The 19,101-nt window shown below is 33.9% G+C and overlaps 1 protein-coding gene across 1 annotated transcript in view; it reads left to right on the forward strand.

Annotated features, from left to right (window-relative positions):
* Positions 1-18,780, forward strand: part of rab32a (RAB32a, member RAS oncogene family) — a 54,648-nt gene extending 35,868 nt beyond the window's left edge. Inside the window, exons 2-3 of the mRNA XM_030128328.1 lie at positions 3,566-3,843; positions 17,645-18,780. Of these exons, the coding sequence (XP_029984188.1) occupies positions 3,566-3,843; positions 17,645-17,794 (428 nt within the window). The 3' untranslated portion in view covers positions 17,795-18,780. The remainder of the gene's footprint in view (positions 1-3,565; positions 3,844-17,644) is intronic.
* The last annotated feature ends 321 nt before the right edge of the window (positions 18,781-19,101 follow it).

Here is a 19,101-nt window from a genome sequence, read left to right on the forward strand (position 1 = left end):
CAGAGAATGGGCTTATTATCATGGCAGATTACTTCTGCCATTCTCTGTGCGGATTAGGCCAATGGCAAATTAGGGAAAAATAGGTCAAATAAGAGTCATCTCTCTCCTCATCATTTCTGACTGCAGGAACGTTAAGCCCCCTCTGATATGTTACCAAATAAAGACTGAAATGAAAATGAATGGTATGTCTCGCCATTACACAGAGAATTTCAGGGGTGATATTTGATTTTAGTTGTATGGTCTGTCATATTCATTACGTCAGTTCTGGCGCTTTGTAAAAAAAAAAATACAGATATTCCACTGAATTCAAATGCATCACCATGTCTAAGTAACTACAAACAACAAACATCATTTAGAGTTTTGTTTCTGACCATGTTCATTTTGGCTTTAACCCATAAAGTCTCTGCTCTACTCATGTAATAGAATAGAATAGAATAGAATAGAATAGAATAGAATAGTTGTAACAAATACAACTAAATTTAAAGTCCCATCCAATTGTACATCATATATAAAACCTACTATAAAAATACATACAATACACTTAAAATATAAAGAATACATTTTGACTTGGCTTTTACCAATTTTACTGCTTTTATGATGTTTTTTGAGACATTTTCATCACTTTTAAAATTACTTGATAAAGCCCCAAAAATGCATTATGACAAACACATGAAATAACCACAAAAAAAAATTGTTTGTCTGACAGTTAAATATATAATACTTTAATTCATTACATTTCGTTACATCAATTTAGGTTCTTTAAAAAAAAAAAAAAAAAAGAAAAAGAAAAACAGCTATTCCACTTAATTCAAATAATAATAGAATAGAATTTAATACCTTTATTGTCATTGTAACAAATACAACGAAATTAAAAGTGCCATCCAATCATAACATCAAATATAAAAGCCGCTATAAAAATACATACAATAAACTGAAAATATAAAGAAACATTTTAAGTCAGCTTTTACCAATTTTACTGTTTTTATAATGTTTTTTGTGACATTTTCATCACTTTTAGGAGTACTTTATAAACCCCCCAAAAATGCATTATCAGAAACACAGGAAATAACTACTAAAAAAAACTGTTTGTCTGACAGTTAAATATATAATACTTTCATTCATTACATTTCATTACATCAATTTCGGTTCTTTAAAAAAAAACAAAAACAAAAAAAAACAGATATTCCACTTAATTCAAATAATAATAGAATAGAATTGAATACCTTTATTGTCATTGTAACAAATACAACGAAATTAAAAGTGCCATCCAATCATAACATCAAATATAAAAGCCGCTATAAAAATACATACAATAAACTGAAAATATAAAGAAACATTTTAAGTCAGCTTTTACCAATTTTACTGTTTTTATAATGTTTTTTGTGACATTTTCATCACTTTTAGGAGTACTTTATAAACCCCCCAAAAATGCATTATCAGAAACACAGGAAACTATTAAAAAAAACTGTTTGGCTGATAGTTAAATATATAATACTTTCATTCATTACATTTCATTACATCAATTTAGGTTCTTTGTAAAAAAAAAAAAAAAAAAAAAAAAAAAAAACAAATAAACAAAAACAAAAAAAACAGATATTCCACTTAATTCAAATACTAATAGAATAGAATTGAATACCTTTATTGTCATTGTAACAAATACAACGAAATTACAACTGCCATCCAATCATAACATCATATATAAAAGCCGCTATAAAAATACATACAATAAACTGAAAATATAAAGAAACATTTTAAGTCAGCTTTTACCAATTCTACTGTCTGTAATATTTTTTGTGACATTTTCATCACTTTTAAAATTACTTTATAAACCCCTCCTAAAATGCATTATGAGAAATATACGAAATACATGATGCCAGGCACTACAAACCCCGCCCCTTTCATGTATTTTGCCCATTTTAAGTAAATGGGAAGAATTTAAAAAGTCGTAAAACATTTTGACTTTGACCTACCTTTACCAAAATGTAAAGACATCTATTCTGGGTCAGTGGCAATCTATAAACTAAATTTGGTATGAATTAGACCAAGAGTTTTGCTGCTAAAGTGTGAACAAACAAACAAAGGAAGAAACAAACAAGTGACTCCAGGCACAATAAACCCCGCCCCTTGCACATGTTGTAGCTTATTTTAGCATCGATCCACCTGATGCCATCATGTATCTGCATGTGCTGTCAGTATATCAATTGCCTCTATATATGCGGCAAGTTTGAAGTAAATTGAAACAAATTTGATGTTTTTACAGACGTGAAATCCCACTCATTATAAGTAAATGGGGGAAAAAAAAAAAAAAATCATAACAAATTTGAACTTTGACCTACTTTTCCCAAAATGTAATCACATCTATTCTGGGTCACTGGCAATCTATAAACCCAATTTGGTATGAATTCAACCAACAGTTTTGCTGCTACAGTCATGTGAAATTTCATAAATGGGGAATTTTTTTTTTTTTTTTAAATCATAAAAAAATTTAACTTTGACCTGTTTTTCCCAAAATGTAATGACGTATATTCTGGGTCATTGGTAATCTATAAACCCAATTTGGTATGAATTCAACCAATAGTTTTGCTACTACAGTCATGTGAAATTTCATAAATGGGGAATTTGTTTTTTATTTTTTAATTCATAAAAAAATTTAACTTTGACCTGTTTTTCCCAAAATGTAATGATGTATATTCTGGGTCACTGGTAATCTATAAACCCAATTTGGTATGAAGTCAACCAATAGTTTTGCTGCTACAGACATTTGAAATTTCACCCTTTTTAAGTAAATTGGGATTTTTATTTATTTATTTATTTATTTGTTTGTTTGTTTATTTATTTATTTATTTATTTTATTCATAAAAAATTGAAACTTTGACCTATTTTTCCCAAAATGTAATGACGCATATTCTGGGTCACTGGCAATCTATATAACCAATTTGGTATGAATTCAACAAATAGTTTTGCTGCTATAGACATTTGAAATTTCGCCCAATTATAAGTAAAAGGGGAAAAAAGGATTTTAAAAGTTAAAAAAAAAAAATTAAACATTAACCTACTTTTTCTAAAATGTAATGAGATCTATTCTGGGTCACTGGTAATCTATAAACCCAATTTGGTATGAATTCAACCAATAGTTTTGCTGCTAGAGTGTTAACAAACAAACAAACACACCCAAAAACAATACCCCTTACATTCCCCTTCGGGGGGCGGGGTAATAACCACAAAAAAACTGTTTGACTGACAGTTAAATATATAATACTTCACATTAAGCTCATATATCAAGTCACCAATTAACATCCAGTTGAAGCTTGGATGTAAATGCCGAGTTGGACACAAGAGTCATCTGTTTCTAAATCATTTCTGACTGCACAAATGTTTAAACCCAGCCTGAAATGAAAATGAATAGTATGTGTGACTGTTACTCAAAGCAATCTAAGGGGTTATATTGGACTGTAGTTGTATGGTCTGTCTTGTTCATTACATAAATTTAGGTGCTTTGTTAAAAAAACAAACAAACAACAAAAAAAAACCAGATATTCCACTGACTTCCCCTTCTCTCCGCCAGGTCAGGAACGCTTCGGGAACATGACGCGGGTGTACTACAAAGAGGCTGTGGGAGCGTTCGTGGTGTTCGACGTGACGAGGGGCTCCACGTTTGAGGCTGTATCTAAGTGGAAGCATGACCTGGACAGCAAGGTGAAACTGGCTAATGGTAATCCCATCCCATCGGTGCTGCTCGCCAATAAATGCGACCAGAAAAAAGACAGCACCAACAACACAGCTCTAATGGACAGTTTCTGCAAAGAGACCGGCTTCTTGGGCTGGTTTGAAACATCAGCTAAGGTGAGGCCTTCAAGTCTCTGCTCTCATTCATGCTTTGGTTCTATTTTTTCCACAATTTAAAGGTGGATTAAGCGATTTAACATTCTAACGTGATTCGCATTCCACCGTTTTGTGTGTGTTTGTACACAGCCTTGACTGTTTAACCTCTTAAAGACACAAACCTCCACCATCGACCAAGAGCATCTACTGATATAAACTGTTTAACACCTGTTGATCCATTAATCCTACTAATAAATGTAAATTATTGGTGTAAAATACAGTTTGTCATCTTTTCACGGTCATCAGATATGACCCATTTGGACGTTGAGAGGCTCTGTGGTTACCGTGGAAACACCATCATCTTCTACAACATTGACTCACCAGTAAAACCCATGAAGTTGGATCAGTGACAGTGGATGGAAATGCTTGGTTTATGTTTAGTTGATATAGTTTACTAAAAAAAGTACATTTTTGGCAGTTTTCTCTGTTTCTGATGTAATAACCCTCAACTTTAATCTGAGCTTTAATGAACATCTACATCAGGGGTGTCAAACTCATTTTCTTCCAGGGGCCACATTCAACTCAATTTAATCTGAAGTGGGCCCGACCAGTACAATAATAGCATATTAGCCAATAAATAATGACAACTCCAAATGGTTTTAGTGCAAAAAATGACATTAAATTATGCCAATATTCACAAACTATCCAAACAAAAAGGATGTGGATACCTGAAAACAATGAAATTTGTCAATAAATATAAGTACAATTTTATCAATATTATGCCTTGACTTATCATTTATACATATGCATTACAGATCAGATCTACAGAGGCACAAAACATTTAGTAAAAGGCATAAAATTGTTAAAATTGCACTTAATTTTCTTTAGACATTTCAGGTTGTTCATATTTGTTCAGGCTATTCACATTTTATTGTTACAGGATAGTTTACTAATGTAAACATTTTTATAATTTAATGTTTTTTGCACTAAATCAAAGAGAAAAAATTGGTGTTGTCATTATTTATAGGTTATTACCTCCGCCAAGGAGGTTATGTTTTTGCCAGGGTTTGTTTGTTTGTTTGTTTTGTTTGTTTGTTTGTCTGTCCGTTAGTGTGCAACATAACTCAAAAAGTTATGGACAGATTTGGATGAAATTTTCAGGGTTTGTTGGAAATGGGATAAGGAAGAAATGATTAAATTTTGGTGGTGATCGGGGGTGGGGGGGCCCACGGGGGGGGCCACTGATCAGCCTTGGCGGAGGTCTGCGCTCTCCGAGTGCTTCTAGTTATGATATTATTTTTGAGTTTGATGCCCTAACTTGCACTTTGCAAATTCATCCCGCGGGCCGGATTGGAACCTTTGGCGGGCCGGTTTTGGCCCCTGGGCCGCATGTTTGACACCTGTGATCTACATGATCGTTAAATTAAATACAGGAAAATACCTGATTTATACTTATAAGAAGCAAATGAAAAAGATAATATTGTAATAAATGATGATAAATCGCTTAAGAAAGGTTAGATATAGAGAAAATTTCATTTGGGAACAGTCATTTTCTACAACATTGATTCACCAGTAAAACCCATGGAGTTTGTTAAATGGCGGAGATGGAGACACTTGTTTTATGTTCAGTTATTGACATTTTTGCTGAAAAAAATCTGTTTTTTGTTCAAGTTTTCTCTGTTTCAGATATAATAACCCTCAACTTTAATCTGAGCTTTTATGAACATCTACATGATCGGTGAATTAAATATAAGAAAATACTTGATTTTCACAGAAAATTCACAAAATACCATTTATTACAATAAATGATGATAAATTACTTAACCCATAAAGACCAAAACAGCCACTGGTGACCAAAACCATCTACTGATCTAAAATGTCTAATAACTTCTGAACCACTAAACCTATGAAATGTTCAAATAAATGCTGTAAAATACAGTTCGTCATCTTTTCATGGTCATGGGATATGACCCATTTGGACATTCAGAGGCTCTGTAGTTACCGTGGAAACACTGTCATCTTCTACAACATTGATTCACCAGTAAAACCCATGGAGTCGGATCAATGACAGTGGATGGACACACTGGGTTTATGATCAGTTATTGATTATATTTTACTGAAAAATTCACTTTTTCTTAATTTTTTTCAGTTTCTGACATAATCACCCTCAACTTTACTTTGAGCTTTTATGAACATCACTATTAACAGTAAATTAAATATAAGAAAATACCGGATTTTTCCTGAAAAAATGCAAAATACAGAGGATAATATTATGATAAATGGTGATAAATCACTTAACAAAGGTTAGATATAGAGAAAAAGAATATTTTGGAATTCCCACAAAAGTCACACTGGGTCTTTATTGGTTAAATTGGGGGAAAAAAATAAAGTGTCTGATTCATACAGTGCTTGCCACTCACCACTATCCAGTTTGTTTTTAGTTCAGATGATAGGAATGTCTGAAGGAGCATTTAAAGGATGTTTACCTATCACCTCCTTCTCAGGATTCACTTACCTCACCTTTAAATCCATGTGCAGCAAGCATGAAATTTCCAGAATTAAGGTTCAACTTAATGCTGCCTGAAATATCTTACATCATAAGCGCTACATTTTTCTCATAATACGTTATGTTATGGTTCAAACGTGACTGCTAATGGCTTAAAATCTCATTTTACGCTTCAACGTGACTTGAGTTTGTAACAAATCAGATGTGATTGGAGTTTTAAACTAGTAGAAGAGCCAAAACAGAAATAGACACCAGACTTTTGAAGCTGTTTTACCAGTTGCTCAAACTAAACAGAAATTGTTCTTTTTCAATTCAGTCATAGATAGATAGATAGATAGATAGATAGATAGATAGATAGATAGATAGATAGATAGAAAAAATGTTAGATTGATTAAAAAAGTGACCAAAAATGGACAAACATAAATATCCAAATGAGCAAAGACAAAAAATAAGCAACAAAATTTGTGAAAAATGAACAAAACAATGCAAAAACTGAATCAAAATAGGCAAGAAATGGACAAAAATGCACTCAAATAAGTAGCACAATGAACAAATTGATAATATTAATAATTTGTTGCTATAGGTAGATAGATTATTGGAAAAAAATGTTAGGTTGATTAAAAAAATGAACAAAATTTAATAAAGTGACCAACAATGGACAAACATCAGACAAAAAATAAGCAACAAAATTTATGAAAAATGGACAAAATGAGACAAAACGTATTAAAAAATGAACGAAATAGGAAAGAAAACAAACACAAATAAGTAGCACAATGAACAAATTGATAATATTAATAATTTGTTGCTATAGGTAGGTAGATTATTGGAAAAAAATGTTAGGTTGATTAAAAAAATGAACAAAATTTAATAAAGTGACCAAAAATGGACAAACGTAAGTCAAAAAATAAGCAACAAAATTCGTGAAAAATGGGCAAAATGAGACAAAACTTATTAAAAAATGAACGAAATAGGAAAGAAAATAAACACAAATAAGAACCACAATGAACAAATTGATAATATTAATAATTTGTTGCTATAGGTAGGTAGATTATTGGAAAAAAATGTTAGGTTGATTAAAAAAATGAACAAAATTTTATAAAGTGACCAAAAATGGACAAACGTAATTCAAAAAATAAGCAACAAAATTCGTGAAAAATGGGCAAAATGAGACAAAACTTATTAAAAAAATGAACGAAACAGGAAAGAAAACAAACACAAATAAGTAGCACAATGAACAAATTGATAATATTAATAATTTGCTGCTATAGGTAGGTAGATTATTGGAAAAAAATGTTAAGTTGTTTAAAAAAAAATGAACAAAATTTAATAAAGTGACCAAAAATGGACAAACGTAAGTCAAAAAATAAGCAACAAAATTCGTGAAAAATGGGCAAAATGAGACAAAACTTATTAAAAAATGAACGAAATAGGAAAGAAAACAAACACAAATAAGTAGCACAATTAACAATATAGATGGATGGATAGACGGATAGATGGAGTTTGCATGTTTCTGCATGGGTTCCTATCTGTACTAATGAACTGGTGACACATCCGGGGTGTAGCCCGGATCGGCTCCATCAGCCCCATGATCCACTTAAGGATTAAGTGGTTTGGAAAATGAATAAATGAATCAACACATGCTTTAGGGAACTATTCAGTTAATTTTAGCCACAGTCTGAACTTGTCTTCAACATCTTTTAACCCTTTATATTCAATCCAACTTTATTTGTAAAGCACTTTAAAATAACCACAGTGGATCAAAGTGCTGTACAAAAGAATAATTAAAACCAAAATAAAGGAATAAAACACAAGAATAGATTAAAAAACATTTTTAAAAAAAAGCCGTATAATTAAAAACAACAAAAAAATAAGAACAGTAAACCACTACCAAATAAAGGGGTGGTGGGGGGGGTATGAATATTTATAGGACACTCATAGAAATACTCTGAAATTCACAACAACATCACAAGACTTTATTACTTTTGTGAAATTTTTACTTTTTTTTATTGCCATGTAGAAAATCGAGGTCAATGAAATTACCATATTTGGTTCCTTACCTATAAGTGGCGAAAAAAGAAAAAACCAGGAAGTATATATACAAAAAAATACAAGAAAGAAACGTATGTACGGTGAAAATAACATCACTTTTAGAACATTAGACCAACATTAGTGCTGATCCAGACCCCTGTCCACATCCACGTTCTCCCTTTTAACCTCATTCCTTACATTAGTACCATTACTTCATGGCAAGGTTATAATAGTTTTGGATTTTTCATTATAGTTTATTTTTATTTATTTATTTTATTTTATTTTATTTTTTTATTATTTATATTTATTTTTAACTTTTTTTTCTCTAACTCACTTCGTTTTAATTCGTTTTTAGAGCAGGTTTGCTAGTTTTTATTAGTTTCCATTTTTTTCCTAAATGCTTAGTTTTAGCTAAAATTGCTCGAGCAAAATAAATCGCTTTCGTATCAATTCGACGTTGACAAAGACGAAAACGAAGGGAATTTTAGCCATAATTTTTATATGCTTTAGTTAGTTTGTAAGCACACAACACAGTTTAATTTATCATTTTTTTTATTTTTACCTCCGCCAAGGAGGTTATGTTTTTGCCAGGGTTTGTTTGTCTGTTTGTTTATTTGTTTGTTTGTTTGTCTGTCCGTTAGTGTGCAACATAACTCAAAAAGTTATGGACAGATTTGGATGAAATTTTCAGGGTTTGTTGGAAATGGGATAAGGAAGAAATGATTAAATTTTGGTGGTGATCGGGGGGGCACTGATCGTTAGTGTGCAATATAACTCAAAAAGTTATGGACAGATTTGGATGAAATTTTCAGGGTTTGTTGGAAGTGGGATAAGGAAGAAATGATTAAATTTTGGTGGTGATCGGGGGTGGGGGGGCCCACGGGGGGGGGGCCACTGATCAGCCTTGGCGGAGGTCTGCGCTCTCCGAGTGCTTCTAGTACTAATAATTTTTTATTTATTTCAGTCAACAAAAATGTTTTTCCGGTTCTAGTTTTCGTCATTTAGGTAGTTTTCGTTAACGATAATAACCTTGCTTCATGGTAACAAAGCAGGTACACTCACTGGTCATGCAGAGGTGGACCTTACAGACCCTGCAGACCCCCCTGTTGCTGTCACTGTCTTGTAATGTATGTGGAAATGACCAAAAATAGTCACTTGCCCGATAAAAATAAAAAAATTAAAAAATAAATAGCAGGGACTTGACCTGACTTGCTTGATTTCCACCAGAAACTTAACATTCAGACTTTAGTCTTATTTGCTCCTCACTCATGTGACTTATTCCCACCACGTTAAGACCCTTCTGAACTGATTATGAGGAACGTCAGCCCCTGCAGCTGCATCACGTGCTGTATCAGGTGAATGTGTTTTGGTTTGTGGTGCGTTCAAAGCCTCTCTGGGTATTTCCTCTTTGTGTGTGTGTGTGTGTGTGTGCTGTGACGTGTCAGTGATTTGTTTACCCGTCGTGCTGGTGGTAGACTCACTGGATTGGAATTCTATCAAGGGGGAACAAACTTGCTTTCTGTTTCAGTTTTATGCAACCAAACATACTGTCATGTACTCTAAATACTTCAGAGGGTAAAAAAAAAAAAGAAAGAATAATACATTATCATAAGGTACTGAATGTTGTTTTCCACTACAAATGAGTGAATTTAGGACTGTTATAAGTGTCCTAATCATCATTTGCTATTATGTAGACAAATGAATATTCTAATTTAGAGGTTTTATTGGTGTAAAATGAGAAGTAAAAGAAGGCCAACAATTACTTACATTGTCATTTTAGCTTTTGGATAAATTATTCTGTTTTTTGTCCTAAAAATCACAAGAAATACACTCTTCCTTTGTTTGTTTTTAACCAAGACATCCACAAATCTTTGTAAATAGAGGCTGGAGAAAAGGCCTTTTATATTCATTACCTCTTCAAACCGCCAAAGACTACAGAAGAGGATTAGGGCCACTGGAAAAAAAAATTTAATGTCCAATATTTTTTTTTATTATTATTATTGTTCTGAGAAAAAAGTCTGAATTCTGACTTTAATTGGAGAATTCTGACTTTTTTCCTCAGAATTCTGACTTTTCTTCTCAGAATTCTGACTGTTTTAATTATTATTTTTTTATTATTGTTCTGAGATTAAAGTCAGAAATCTGAAATTGAAGTCAGAATTCTGAGATTAGTCAGAATTCTGAGGAAAAAAGTCTGAATTTTATCTTTTTTCTCAGAAGAATAATAAAAAAAAATATTGAACCTTAATTTTAATTTTTTTTTTCCAGTGGCCCCAATCCTCTTCTGTAAAAGACACTGAAAACTTTAAAGAAATAGAAAAAAAACTAAATAGAGAATGCATCTTCAGGCTTCTAAATAATGCCAGGAAATAGACAGGTTCCAACATGCTGTAAAGTGTCCTAAATGTGTCGCAGTGTTCAAATAAATGTATAATGAAATATCAAATCCAGGACACACCAAAACCTGCTCATACTTGCATTAGTTGAAAAACTAATGCAAGTATGAGAAATATCTGCAGGTGTTGTTCAGGGGTTGGACTTATACCATTACACACTGTAACTACACTGGTTCAACAGAATGATTACAATTCTTCATGCTGATGTGTTTCTCAACGTTTATTTGTCTCTGTCTTTGGAACACTGATGTAGATGCCATTGAAAGACACTTAAAACTTTAAAGAAATAGAATAAATGAAATAAAGAATGCATCTTTTAGTCTTCTAAAGTCAGTTTGGATAATACCAGGAAATAGACAGGTTCCAACATGCTGTAAATGCATCATAGTGTCCATGTAAACACACAAAGAAATATCAAATACAAGACAAACAATAAATGTCCTTCACTGTTTTGTGCCTCTTGAACACATCATTTTGGATTTAACCCGTAATGCCCATTTCTGCTCTGGTCATGTGATCCACACATAGAATAAAAATCTAAAGAATAAATTTTAACTCATCTCTTTTTGATGAGGATTTTGTGCCATTTTTATTGCTGTTTAAATTACCTTTAAAAAAAAAAAAAAAAAAGCATCATGAGAAACGCATGAAATCAACTTAACCATTAAAAAACTCTGACAGTTTAACCTTCCTCTGTCTTCAAGTTGGCACCGACCCATTTTAGGTTTTAAATGCATAAATGAACCACATAGAATATGAGTATTGCATCAAGGCTTTTTGACTTTGTCAGGAGCCTTTATTTCAACAAAATGATACAAAAAAAAGTTTTTTCACTAAATTATGAAATGCTCTGGTTGAAATTATGACCTTTGTGTTGTTAGGGTCGGTTTGGACCCAGTTATAAAAATAAGATTATAAAGCAATAATTACAGCCCAAACTGAAATTGTAAGTGCACTGACAGCCTGCTCCTCTACCAATCATGTGAGGTTTTGGGGATTCTCATTCTGCTTTGTTATCAAGTACACCTGCACAAAAACAAAACAAGCATAGATGATCAGTTCAGTTCAGTATAGAGTTGGTGACTTGGAGAGTGCACATGGGGGGGGGGGGGATACTGACAAAAAAAAGGCCCAGAGGCTCACACCAAAAATATTAAAACCAATATTTTCATGGATAAGGAAGCCTAACAAGGTAACCAAGAGATGAGAAACAAATTGGATGATAAATAGTTGTTTTTCGTGTATTTTACAGCTGATTTAAGACATGAGTCAAAACTGACCTGTTAACATAAGGGATGGTACACACACCAATGTATAATGATGAATATGTAATTTGAATCTGTTTTTGTCTTGTCATGTCTTTCACATGTTTGGTTATGTTTTCAACAGTGGGTTAAAAAAAAACAAAAAACATAAGAGATGGTAACGGAAAGCTAACACAAGAGGACTGTTAAATATATAACGATTCACATGAAGCTCATACATGAAGCCAGCATTTATCATCTAGTTCAGGGGTGTCAAACTCATTTTAGTTCAGGGGCCACATTAAGCTGAATTTGCTCTGAAGTGGGCCAAACCAGTGAAATAACAACATAATAATATACAAATAATGTCAACTCCAAATTTCCTCTCTGTTTTAGATTGAAACAAGTTAAATTATGCAATGAAAATGTTTATATCTACCAACTATCCTTTAAAACATGAGTGTCAAACTCATGTTAGTTCAGGGGCCACATTCAACCCAATATGATCTGAAGTGGGCCGGACCAGTAAAAGAATAACATAATAATATACAAAAAATGCCAACTCCAAACTTTCCTCTATGTTTTAGAGCAAAAAAAGTAAAATTATCCAATGAAAATGTTTACATCTACCAACTATCCTTTAAAACATGGGTGTCAAACTCATTTTAGTTCAGGGGACAAATTCAGCTGAATTTGATCTGAAGTGGGCCGGACCAGTAAAATAACAACATAATTATATATAAATAATGTCAACTCCAACCTTTCCTTACTTGATGAAAATGTTTACATCTATAAACTGTTCTTTCAAACAATGTGAATAACATGAACACCCTAAAATTTGTTAAGTAAATAAGTGCAATTTTAGCAATATTCTGCCTCCGTTTGTCATTGACATCATGTTCATTACAACTTGCAGATCACAGTGGATCTACAAATACACTACATATTCAGAAACAGGCAGAATATTATCAAAATTGCACTAATCAGACATTTAAGGTTTTTCATATTTGTTCAGGATATTTACATTTTCTGTGAAATTATAGTTTGTTTTAGTGCAAATACAGAAAAATTCATGAAAATATTTACATTTACAAAAAGAAAAAATTGGAGTTGAAAAAATTTGTAGATTATTATGATAATATTTTTCCCAGTTTGTATGTGTAACCTGGAACAAATTTTCTATGATCATCTTAAGTGTAATTTTTGCATTTCACAAATTCATCCTGCGGGCCGGATTACAACCTTTGGCGGGCCGCATTTGGCCCCCGGGCCTCATGTTTGACACCCCTGATCTAGTTGAATCTTGGACGTCAATGCCAAGATGGACATAAATTTCATAATCTAAAATTATGAAATCCACGTAGTAAAGATCCTGCATGAACCAATTGTGCCAAAAAACAAAGAAGTCTTTCTACACAAATACACACAAAAATAAAAATAAATACACTCTGCCTTTGTTTGCTTTTAACCAAGACTTCCACCCATCTTTGTAAACAGTGGCTGGAGAAAAGGCCATTAATATTCATTACCTCTTCAAACTGCGGGATGACAGCTTTTGTCCACAGTGTGAAGGACAAAGTGAGTGGTGGTTTTTACCTTGGTCTCTCGAGTCTCAAATTGGCTCCTAAGATGCACCCTGTTAAAGCAACAGGCTGTATGTTGGCCTTCAGACAGAGCTGTGCAGATTGGCACAGTCTATAAAATCCTGGAATGTCACCTTTGAAACATAGTGTTCTATAAATGTCAGAGAATGAATCAGTGTCAGTTCCATCACCGTGTTCTATGACCGGGTCTTTTATAACTACTATCAGAGGTGTCAAGTAAGCAAGTACAAATACTTCATTACCTTACTTAAGTAGAAATTTTGGTTATCTATACTTTACTGGAGTAATCATTTTTCAGCCTGCTTTTTACTTCTATTCCTTACATTTTTAAAAATAGCCCTGTTACTCCTATTTCATTCTGGCTTGTCTTTTTTTTTTTTTTTTCATTGTTTTTATTGCAGTTTTTTTATTTCCCATTCAACAAAACAGTGTCTTCCAAAGACTAGACACAAAACAAAACATAACATACACTACAGCTCTTACATAAGAAACTAGAAGCACTCGGAGAGCGCAGACCTCCGCCAAGGCTGATCAGTGGCCCCCCCCGTGGGCCCCCCCACGCCAAGGAGGTTATGTTTTTTCCAGGGTTTGTTAGTTTGTTTGTCTGTCTGTTTGTCTGTCCATTAGTGTGCAACATAACTCAAAAAGTTATGGACAGATTTTGATGAAATTTTCAGGGTTTGTTGGAAATGGGCCCCCCCGTGGGCCCCCCCACCCCCGATCACCACCAAAATTTAATCATTTCTTCCTTATCCCATTTCCAACAAACCCTGAAAATTTCATCCAAATCTGTCCATAACTTTTTGAGTTATGTTGCACACTAACGGACAGACAAACAAACAGACAAACAAACAAACAAACCCTGGCAAAAACATAACCTCCTTGGCGGAGGTAATAAAACACAAAAACATAGCTTGATACAGTAGGTGGTAGATCAGATGTACAATGTATGGGAGTCATATTTATAAATATAATTGAAGTTCACAACAGTTTTTTTAAAAGGGTAGATGAACGGTCTAGTCCAATATAGTCCAAAAATGGGCGCCGTACTGTGTAGAACTGATCTGCACTGTGATGTATGATGTTGGTCAAATATTCTAGGGCACAGGTGTCAAACATGCGGCCCGGGGTCCAAATCCGGCCCACCAAAGGGTCCAATCCAGCCCGCGGCATGAATTTGTGAAACACAAAAATTACGCTGAACATATTAACAACTAGAAAAGCCCTCGGAGAGCGCAGACCTCCGCCAAGCGCAAAAATTCCCCACATAATCGGTGATACAAATCCTACATTTATTTTTTAAAATAAAATCTGCCTTCTGGATCAGATCCGGATCAGCCTTTGAAATGTGATAGAGGACCCCATTGTCAATTCCTGAGTTAAATTTCATGAGTTTTGGTCAATAATTAAGCGAGATATTGGGAAACGAAAATTTTGGCCCCATTTACCACAATGTTAACGAAAATTTCAAAGTGATCCAGAATCCAGGATTTCTTCCAGATCACCCCCAAAAGTTAATCATTTCTTCCTTATCCCATTTCCAACAAACCCTGAAAATTTCATCAAAATCTGTCCATAACTTTTTGAGTTATGTTGCACACTAATGGACAGACAAACAAACAGACAGACAAACAAACCCTGGCAAAAACATAACCTCCCTGGCGGAGGTAATCAGTGGTGTCAAAATCAGTTTAATTCAGGTTCCACATACAGACCAATTAGATTTTAAGCGGGTCAGACCAGTAAAATATTATCATAATAACCTATAAATAATGACAATCCCACATTTTATCTTTGTTTTTTTGGTGTAAAAAAGTAAAAATTAAAAATGTTTACATTACCAAACTATACTTTTACAAAAAAAAAATGTGAATAAGATGAACAAATATGAACAAATTGAAATGTCTTAAGAAAAGTAAATGCAATTTTACCAATATTCTGCCTGTTATTAAATGTTTTGTGTGATTGTAATGCACATGTTTAAATGATAAACTGATAAACCGAGGCAGAATATTGTTAAAATTGCACTCGTTTTTGTTAAGACAATTCAAGTTGTTCATGTTATTCAGATTTTTAAGGAAACTTTGTAGATGTAAACCTGATCATAATATAATTTTACTTTTTACACTGTTATTATTTTACTGGTCCGGCCCACTTGAGATCAAATTGGGCTGAATGCGGCCCCTGAACTAAAATGAGTTTGACACCCCTGTTCTAGGGGGATCAGTTCCAAAATTATTTTACGCCAACCACAGATAGGAGTCTTGTCACTGATCCACTGCAAGAGAGTATTTTTCCTTGCTGCAAAGGTTAGAACATTATACAGTCTTTTACCAACTGTTGTTTTCACATATTTACTTGGAAGACCCAGGATCAAGGACATGGGGTCCATTTCTATATCAGTATGAAAAATTGTCTCCATTTCACATACGATTTCAGCCCAATATTTTTGCAGTTTACGACAAGACCAGCATCATTCCGGCTTGTCAAAAAAAAAAAAAAAACTATCCAGATAAATGGCGACATCTAGATAGAGTGAATTTAATTGTGGTTGGATAAGAAATATAAAGATATACCATTCTGACACCCTATTGGTTTGGACCATTCCAATACTTATAGGCAACTGGTCATCATATCTTCCGCTCCATGAAACACATGTTAATGCTCAGTAGTAAGTGGTACATGGACTGCATTTATACAGGGTGTATCAGGAAAAAGCAGACTCGCAGAAAAAACAACATAAAACCAAAATGCAAAGATATTTTGAAAATCTGGTCATCTGTGTTTATTTTAATTGTCCTTTGATTGACACCAGTGTCCTGGGTCAATTTTCATGCTTCAGTGAACAACGCTAATTTAAATTGTGCAAAATAAAAGTCTTCTGCACATGGAAGTGTAAGGGTTAATATGAGATCTGTCGCCATGGATGACAAGTTCCGTTGGTTTTTTACTTGCATACATAAAATAGGAAAAAAGTAATAATTACATGTTAACCCTCTACACAAAGATTTCACATTAACGACAGGTTTGAGTCTATCACACCAAACACAAGGGGTTAATGTGGATTCCTTAAGCTGGTTTCGAGAGACAGTCAGGGCTGGGATTTGAACAGCCTACCTTTCAGACACTGGATGACCTACTCTACCAACTGGGCCACAGCTGCTCTTATCAGTTGCTATTCTTCCTGGCATCTCCTCTATGTTACATTACAATTTTAATTATTTACATTAATCTTACAATATTCACGCCCACACACACACACACACACGCACACGGGACATATACACCACCCCAGTGCAATAAAATAATAGTAAAAAACCAAAATAAGTGCTATACATTTGTACTCCTTCACCAAACGATAGCTGCCTGATATATTCACAGATCATGTAGGTGTTCATGAAAACTCAGAGTAAATTCAAAGTTGACAAGAATAGCACTCGGAGAGCCCCCCGCCCCCGGATCACCACCAAAATTTAATCATTTCTTCCTTGTGCCAGTATCAACATTTCCTCAAATTTCATGAAAATCTGTCCATAACTTCTTGAGTTATCTTGCTAACAAACAAACACACATGCACGCATGCAAAGCAAAGTGATCACAGTACCTCCTGGTGGAAGTAATTATATCAAAACAGAAAAATGAAGAAAAAGTCACTTTTTCAGTAAAGATATCACTAACTCAATGTATAAACAAATGTGTCCATCCACTGTTATTGATCCAAATCCATGGGTTTTACTGGTGAATTAATGTTGTAGAAAATGACAGTGTTTCCATGGTAACTACGGAGCCTCTGAACTTCTAAACAGGTCATATCTGATGACCATGAAAAGATGACAAACTGTATTTTACACCAATTATTTACATGTTTTGATAGAATTAGCGGATGAACAGATATTAAACAGTTTAGATCAGTAGATTATTTCTGTCCCTGGTGGCTGTTTGGTTCTGTATGGGTTAAATCCTAGTATCTGTACCTCTATCTGAGTAATGAATGTGAATACTTTGGACACCTCTGTCTAATACACTGCTTTGACCTTTTGCCAGGACAACATTAACGTGGACGAAGCGGCGCGTTTCTTGGTAGAGAATATCTTGGCGAACGATAAAGGGCTGCCATACGAAGAAAGCAACGGAGACCGGATCAAACTGGACCAGGAGGCCGTGGCTGCTGAGAGCAAATCAGGCTGCTGCTGACACTCACTTCATTCCCATCAGCGTTTGTTTGCCAGAGTCCAGTTCATGCACCCGTCTACTTCCACCCTCAGAGACGAATATGAATTTTTTTAGTCTTTAAAACTCCAAAAACTTGTGTGTGCACTGATGCCCATTTGACCTGCACATCCAAGTGTCTCATTTTAGATTTCCCTAGGCCAGGAAAAGAAACCCAGTTTTATTTGAATATTGTCCGAGGTTATCTCTTTCTCTACACACTTTTTTCGCTCCTAAAGGTTTCCTATTATTGTGTTTTTCTCAGGACACGTCCTCCTATAATCTTTCTGTCCCTGTTGTCTCTGAAGCCCTGGACTGGACCACAGCTGATTAATGACGCAAACTGAATTTTCTGAGACACACAAGCTGGGATTATTCTCTTTCATTGATGTCATAGCTTTTTGAACATTTCTGTGCGAACAAGACATTTTATTGTTTCATCTCTTTTTTTTTTCTTTTTTTTTTCCAGTTAACATAGGCAGAGGTTAATGCCCCTTAAGCATTTATCTCACTCATGTGTTTACTCATAGATTCCACGGTAAAACTCAAACAAATGGGCATCACTGTTAAGCATTAAGTGTTAATGTATTACATATTGCTGCAAAGAATCATCTTTATGCCATATTTTCTTTGAAGTGTTGTGCCATAAAAAATGCATTTTATTATTTTAGGAGCATGGGACACTTTGGGCCTGATTTACTAAGATCGCAAATAATGGGTGGAAATTTGCAAAAAAAAATGCATGTGCTATTGATTTGCATGTCACGAGTGATCAACTAAAGCTACGTTCAGACAGCAGATCTTAATGCACAATTCACAATTTTTGGTGAAATTCGATTTTTTGTATGCTCGTTCATATGACACATTAACCCTTTCATGCATGCTGGTCACTACAGTGGACAGTTATTCTACAGCTGTTCTCTTGTATATTCATGGGTTTTGTTGTTTTAGTTCCATATCAGCCAACACAGTGGACACTTAAGCATCATCCCAGACTCTGACATTCATACCATTACTGTAACTTTCCTGTTCTTTTATCTAAATCTATTGCTAATTGTTATTAGACTGTAATTAACTTTTTTTTTTTTTTTTACAAAAATGTTGTTTTTGGTTTTTTTTTGCGTATTATCTGAATGAGCAATAACTAGTATTATAGTATGTTCAAATGTGAGAAAACATCAGATTAGCAGCATTAACCTCCCGAGACCCAGGAAAGTGAAATTTTTAGCTTTTTTCCATTAAAAAATTGTCTTCATTGGAAACTACGTAATACAACAGTTTTTTTGTTTTGT

This window comes from Sphaeramia orbicularis, chromosome 24 (genome assembly GCF_902148855.1).
Source record: "Sphaeramia orbicularis chromosome 24, fSphaOr1.1, whole genome shotgun sequence".
Classification (NCBI taxonomy): Eukaryota; Metazoa; Chordata; class Actinopteri; order Kurtiformes; family Apogonidae; genus Sphaeramia; species Sphaeramia orbicularis.